This window comes from Nicotiana sylvestris, chromosome 2 (assembly GCF_000393655.2).
Source record: "Nicotiana sylvestris chromosome 2, ASM39365v2, whole genome shotgun sequence".
Lineage (NCBI taxonomy): Eukaryota > Viridiplantae > Streptophyta > Magnoliopsida > Solanales > Solanaceae > Nicotiana > Nicotiana sylvestris.
Genome location: NC_091058.1, coordinates 10,030,551 through 10,038,092, shown reverse-complemented (window position 1 = coordinate 10,038,092; position 7,542 = coordinate 10,030,551). Strand labels below are relative to the sequence as shown.

General features: G+C 36.7%; 1 protein-coding gene across 1 annotated transcript; it reads right to left on the bottom strand.

Moving 5' to 3' along the window:
- Positions 1 to 529: 529 nt before the first annotated feature.
- Positions 530 to 3,793, bottom strand: LOC138886298 (uncharacterized). Its single transcript, XM_070167383.1, has 2 exons — positions 2,174 to 3,793; positions 530 to 1,283 (listed from the first exon to the last, which is right to left on the bottom strand). The coding sequence occupies exons 1-2, from the start codon at positions 3,234 to 3,236 to the stop codon at positions 811 to 813; spliced, it is 1,536 nt and encodes a 511-aa protein (XP_070023484.1). The 5' UTR covers positions 3,237 to 3,793; the 3' UTR covers positions 530 to 810.
- Positions 3,794 to 7,542: the final 3,749 nt, after the last annotated feature.

Here is a 7,542-nt window from a genome sequence, read left to right as displayed (position 1 = left end):
TCTTCGGGGATGTGCTTGCTGGTCGAGACTCCCTAATAACAACTAGGTCGGGAATCCAAATTAGAGTAAGAATTTGAGAAGTAAATGCGGAAGTAATAACAACAAGGAATTGAACAACTAGAATTAAAGAGATGAAAATAAAGGATATGGGAAGAATTCAAGGAAAGAATTCCAAGAACTTCCAAGAACGCAAGTTCTATAGCCTTGACAAGATCAAAGTAACAACGTCTTGATTTATGGAAGAAATCAAACGCCTTTACTTAAAAAGCAAATCAAAACAATAGATTCGGATCTTGACCACTTTACGAGTAACTTGAGACAACAATTAATAACTAGTATTAATCGCCTTCTAAGAATACCACAAAGGAATCAAAGATATCATAAAAGAGAAGTAATCTTACTACCTTGAACTAAGAACTAGTAAAGGTTGAAAGATAAATCTCAAAGCACAAGTAACAAAGGTTCAAAAGAACTCTCAAAGTATGATATACTTAATCAATAAATGTTGTGTCTTATGAATGAGAAGAACTCCTTATTTATAGGAGTTAAAAGCACTTAAAATAATGTAGGGGGTTGCTAAAAAGTCATCTAAATTAGGTAGGGGGCTGCTAGGGGTCACAATAGCCATCAAACTTAGGTAGGTGGCTCCTAAGGGGTAACAAAAGCCATCAAAATTAAGTGGGGGGTGGCCAAATCCTTTTGGGGCAGATTTGGGCCTTAAAACTATTAGTTTGGGCCATTGGTTTGGACTCCAATTGGGCTCCTTTTGAAACACCCCCTTTTGGACCTCTTTTAAGGTCATTTTGAGCCCTATTGATGGACTTCAAGGGCTAATTTGGTGACCCAATCTTCCTCCTCTTGGACTTCAATTTGGACCACCATATAATTGTAAAATTTGGACAATTTATTTCCTTTGGTCTTGAGCTCTTCCTCTACAATTGAAAGCTTCTTTATTTGCCATTGAAGTCTAGCAACCTTAGTTTGCAACTCTTTAGCTTGAGATCTTGTATATGGCCTTGGAGCTTCCAAAACTCTATCCTTGTCCTTGATGCTATCACCTAGCCAATTCACATCCTTTATCCTTGAGCTCTTCCTCCCAATTAATAACTTCTTCATTTGCACTTGAAGTCTAATGATCTTGTTTTGTAATTCTTTAGCTTGAACTCTTATTAAAGGCCATCTTTGAGATTCAAAAGCTTCATCCATGTCCTTGAATAGAGTTGAGCTTCCTAGGATGCTATCATTCCCCTCTTCTTGAAGAAAATTCGTCCTCGAATTTTGACCTTGCAAGAAAAAGAAAACACGCACTAGTAAATGGTATCCACTAATCTGAAAAATGGTAGGAATAAAATAAGATAGTGACAATGTGTCCATTTAACCCAATCAATCCTAATAGGTATAAATACTCCCTTATAAAGCATATGGACATCATCATCCCAATAAAATTTATGTCTACCTAGATTAATACAATAAAAACCTCTCTTAGATGCACCATGCAATGGAACTTGCAATTCGATCTTGTCGGTACGGCAGTCCATGAGTATACATGACAAAGAAATTATAAAAGAGTGACTACACATCCATTTAATATAAGTACCTTTACCACATTTATCAAACAAGATACATTCATGATATAGACTACTAACTACAATTACAAATCTCATGGATTCCTCTACATGAAAGAGTATTTGATCACCAGTATTACAACAATCATGCATATCCTCTTTACTAGAAACAAATACTTTTACAATCTTACAATGAACATGACTTGAAGAATGACTCCCCATCACATAACAAAGATCACATTCTTTAGCACATGAAAACTCATTAGCCACTTGAATAAGATAAGAAGAAATATTTAACTCATTTGCAAGCCTCTTCACAGAAATTCCATGCCTCTTTCCACCAAGTTGGAATAAGTAATCATCTATGTCATACACAATTTCAAAAGGAAGCGAATTACTCTTACACATTAACTTAGATATTATAGTTAATGACTTGATGTGCATCAAAATATCATCATCTACAAAAATTATAAAGTCACCAATATAAGAAATAAGAGTGTAATTCATTACCTCCAAAAATACCTTAGGTGTTCTAGAAAGACCAAGAATGCAAATAAACCAATTATACATACCATACTTGGACTTATTTACCAATGGAACATCATCACCTTGTATTCTTTTATGCAATGGCTCCACCTTAGCAATGCTTTTAGGCAACTCCATGTCATAACCCTGTAAATAAGAATCGAAATAGTCAAAAGGTTTAATAACAAAGAATTTAATCAAGCTTTTGTCTTCCACCATCCAACAAGAATTGATATTGCCGAATTTATGTTGGAATCCAATTGGATCTTTTGCCACCATCTCTTGCGCCTCACCACTCCTTTCAAAAGGTATTTCATCACGTGGCTGCACAAAATCACAAGAACTAAAACAAGAAAGAGTTAATGGGTTAGGAAGTAAAGAAACTTTTTTCTTGCTTACACTCTCTTTGGCTTTTATCGCAAGACTAATGTTTTCCTCACCCTTAGCCTCTTTTCTCTCACTAAAGAGTTCTTTTCCTTCACTCAATCTCTCTTGTTTTTCTCTCTCTACCTCACAGACTTTGTTTCTCTTATTGCTTTCTCTCTTTTCTTTTTTCTCAAGATCATTGTTTACCTCACTTGACATCCCACTCTTTTTACTCAAGACAACCTCTCCTTTTTCCTCTCTTGGAATGTCAACATGCACTCCCTTACTCCTCTCATTCTTTTCTCTCTCGTATTTTTCCATATTCTTTTTAACAATCTTTTCATCTGCACAAATTTGTGAGGGAGTCAAAGGTCCAAGACTGAGTTTCTTCCCATTAACCTCAAAAGAGTATCTATTTTTTTCGATACTATATGAAGCACTTCTATAGATATTCCATGGCCTTCCCAACAAGATATGAAAACGATTCATGGGAATGACATCACACCAAATCACATCCTCATACCTTCCAATAGAGAATGGTAATAACACTCTTTTATCTACCTTTACTCCTTTCAACATGTAGGGATCAATATGTTCAACACAAGGCAAGTTCAATTTCTCAACCATATAAGTGCTAATTAAGTTATAGTTAAATGCTTTGTCAATTCTAAGGGTATAAATTGTAGACATCACTTTAGCTCTTGTTTGAAAAATAACTTTACCATTGTCTTCTTTCCATTCGATATATTGTAATATCGACCTTTCAAGTTGTTGAGTCATAGATCTACTCCTTCCACTGCAACTACCTATTTGAGATATCTTGACATAGATTAAAGGAAATATGTATCTCTCAAATTTGGCTTCTTTGTTTTTTTTTTTCCAAATGTTCTCTCACACACTTTACCCTCTTTTTTTTCTCGAAATGACCTTTGAACAAAATACTTTGTAGATTTATAGTTAAACCAACTCGTATGAAGTTCTTAGTAGTAAAATTCAGATTTTTGGGGAATTAATGAAAGAAAAACCAAATCTTAGAACTATTAGGCTCGGTTGAAACATGACGCGAACAAAAACGAAAGGATTATATGTTTAGATTAGAAAGAGTAAGAAAATCTAGGATCCCCTCTTCTTGTTTCCTTTGTTAATTTTTGGTAACAAATTAGATACAAAAGAAATATCCCGGAGAGCACGCAATTCTATTTTTTTGTTCTAAAAACTAATTTTCGTTTTTTTTTAATTTTTTTTCTTTTCTTTTCTTTGCTCTTAGTATTCAAGAAATCTCAAGACTTACCAAGAACGAAATCTTGATAAAACCGCTCTGATACCACTTGATAACAACTAGGTCGGGAATCCAAATTAGAGTAAGAATTTGAGAAGTAAATGCGGAAGCAATAACAACAAGGAATTGAACAACTAGAATTAAAGAGATGAAAATAAAGGATATGGGAAGAATTCAAGGAAAGAATTCCAAGAACTTCCAAGAACGCAAGTTCTATAGCCTTGACAAGATCAAAGTAACAACGTCTTGATTTATGGAAGAAATCAAACGCCTTTACTTAAAAAGCAAATCAAAACAATAGATTCGGATCTTGACCACTTTACGAGTAACTTGAGACAACAATTAATAACTAGTATTAATCGCCTTCTAAGAATACCACAAAGGAATCAAAGATATCATAAAAGAGAAGTAATCTTACTACCTTGAACTAAGAACTAGTAAAGGTTGAAAGATAAATCTCAAAGCACAAGTAACAAAGGTTCAAAAGAACTCTCAAAGTATGATATACTTAATCAATAAATGTTGTGTCTTATGAATGAGAAGAACTCCTTATTTATAGGAGTTAAAAGCACTTAAAATAATGTAGGGGGTTGCTAAAAAGTCATCTAAATTAGGTAGGGGGCTGCTAGGGGTCACAATAGCCATCAAACTTAGGTAGGTGGCTCCTAAGGGGTAACAAAAGCCATCAAAATTAAGTGGGGGGCGGCCAAATCCTTTTGGGGCAGATTTGGGCCTTAAAACTATTAGTTTGGGCCATTGGTTTGGACTCCAATTGGGCTCCTTTTGAAACACCCCCTTTTGGACCTCTTTTAAGGTCATTTTGAGCCCTATTGGTGGACTTCAAGGGCTGATTTGGTAACCCAATCTTCCTCCTCTTGGACTTCAATTTGGACTACCAAATAATTGTAAAACTTGGACAATTCATCTCCTTTGGGCTTGAGCTCTTCCTCTACAATTAAAAGCTTCTTTATTTGCCATTGAAGTCTAGCAACCTTAGTTTGCAACTCTTTAGCTTGAGATCTTGTATATGGCCTTGGAGCTTCCAAAACTCTATCCTTGTCCTTGATGCTATCACCTAGCCAATTCACATCCTTTATCCTTGAGCTCTTCCTCCCAATTAATAACTTCTTCATTTGCACTTGAAGTCTAATGATCTTGTTTTGTAATTCTTTAGCTTGAACTCTTATTAAAGGCCATCTTTGAGATTCAAAAGCTTCATCCATGTCCTTGAATAGAGTTGAGCTTCCTAGGATGCTGTTAGTGTCAATACCTGAAATAAGAAAGAGGCCGGACAAGTTACAAAGCCGGACGATCTCGCGGGTCCCCGGTACGTAGCCCCCTCCTCGACTCGAGTTGTCCGCTCGGGTACACAGTCTAGAACAAATACCCAGGATAAACCTAGTATAACAAAACCTCATGCCGGATCTCTAGTAGGAACGCTTATTTGCATCATGTTGCATTTGACATAGGGGACTCAACATAGGGGTTGAGTCCGTCTAGGAAAGCAACCTGAAATGAAAAAAGATCATCCTGCTGCATCCTGTTTGTTTTGCACATTTATTTGTTGCAGACTTGCATGTTGACCGGTTTCGGAAAATACTTATTGAACAAAAAATAAATAAAAAAGTAGTTTTAAAACTAAAAAAAAAGGGTTTCCTCCTTTCTAATATCTTTCATACAAAAAAAAAGAAGAAAAAAAATCAATAAAAATCAAAATTTAAAATACAGGTTTCCTTTATTTTGAAGTATTTTCCCCAAAAAATAAAAATAAAAACAGAAAAAAAGAATCAATATATATATATATTCGTTCTTTTAAAGACTTTCTTTCTTTAGAAGACTTTCTTTCGTAAATCTCATAGAATTAAAAATTAAAATCCAAAAATATTTTTATTTTTCTTTAGAAGTACTTTTGTAAATTTAAAAACAAAAAAAGGAAAAAAAAAACTCGAAAATCCAAAATATTTTCTTAAAAGTACCTCTTTCGAAAATTAAGAGGCGACAGCCAAAATCCAAAGCAAATATTTTCTTTCTTATTTAGAAAAGAGAAACAAATGAAAATTCAAACAAAAATATTTTTTTTTTCAAAAAGAAAAAAAAGAGTTAGCTTACTTACTCTATTCACGGTCGCCCGAACTACGCCGGTTTGATTCTCACAGGGTGTGAGATACGTAGGCAACCCTCATCGGGTCCAACCTCCCCTTTTTCAGAAATAGCCAAAATGTCAGAATTTTAATTTCATCATAAATGAGTCGGGGATGCCACTTTTGTCAAAAGTAGCCGACGGTTCTCGAAAGGGACGCGCCGGAAGGCTGACTTTGCATAAACAGCCGCTTTTGGTCATTTTCTGAATTTTGACCAATTTGCCCAACAACCTTAGAATCCTCGTCCTCGAGGCTCTGTGAGGCCGTGCTCCCAATGTCGGGATACTATTTAAAAAAAAGTCATAAATAAATCAAGTGATATTGCTTTGTCAAAAATAGCCAAATGTTCCCGAAAGAGACGGCGGAAGGCTGACTTTGCATAAACGCCCACTTTCGATCATCCTTTAGAGTTTTTGATCAGTTGACCCTCATAGCCTTAAAATCTTCATCCCCGAAGTGCTGAAAGGCCGTGTTTGAAAATCGGATCTTTCTTTCTAAAACATAGTCAAATCATCTTTGAGTCAAATAATCTTTTACTTAAATCACCTTAATAAATGTGCAGGATGAGCACAATGCAAAATAAACACTTTTCGATAATGGCTAAAGTCCCTGTCAAGTTGCGGCTATGATGGATGATCTAGGTAGTGAAGGGCAAGATGAGGTCAAGAAATATCTGAAAAGTCTCACGGGTTTATTGGAAATCCAGCCTCGGGGAGATATCATAAGAGCTTTGGTCACCTACTAGGACCCGGCACACAATGTCTTCCACTTCTCCGATTTTGAACTCACCCCAACTCTGGAGGAAATAGTCGGGTACATCGGAAATGCTGAAGTTCCATTAAGGCAAAAATACCTGGTTGCCCCACGAGCTGTCACTGTGCATCGGTTTCTAGATTCATTAAAGATACCCAGGACGGTCCATAACCGAGATTTGGTCGCAGGTTTTTGTAGTCCGCGCTTCATATACGACAGATACGGTCATGTAGGAGGATTCAACAATCCGGTTAACAAGCTATGCAGCAAAGGTAACCGTCAGAAGTGGGATGAGCATAGACGAGTGGCTTTCATGATAACATTTTTGGGCCTTTTGGTGTTTCCGAGGAAAGACGGAAACATTGATCTGAAAATATCCGGGGTCGTCAGTACTTTGCTCACTTAGAATGAAAGCACTCTCGCGCCTATGGTAGTATCTGATATCTTTCGAGCTCTCACAGCCTGCAAAGCCAGAGGGAATTTTTTCGAGGGGTGTAATTTGCTGCTACAAATATGGATGACTGAACATCTCTGCCACCGTTCCGAGCTTTTGAGTTATGGTTCCTCGAAGAAGACTTGCATAGAAGAGTTTTACACGAGAATCAAGGAGGTCAGTCTACCTGAGGGAGTTACGGCATGGACGTCATTCTTTCGAACCCTCACCACCAGCCAAATACAATGGACACTGGGATGGTTGCCTGTTGATGAGGTCATATATATGCCAACCGCTAGGACCCACTTTCTATTGATGGGGCTTAAGAGCATTCAGCCTTACGCGCCCTATCGAGTTTTGAGACAACTCGGGAGATGCCAGATAGTGCCACACGAGGAAGATATTAGTGCTCAAGCAATTGAGATTAGCCCTGACGGACAATTTCCTGAAGCAAAAGTCCGCCAGATCTGGAATGAATGC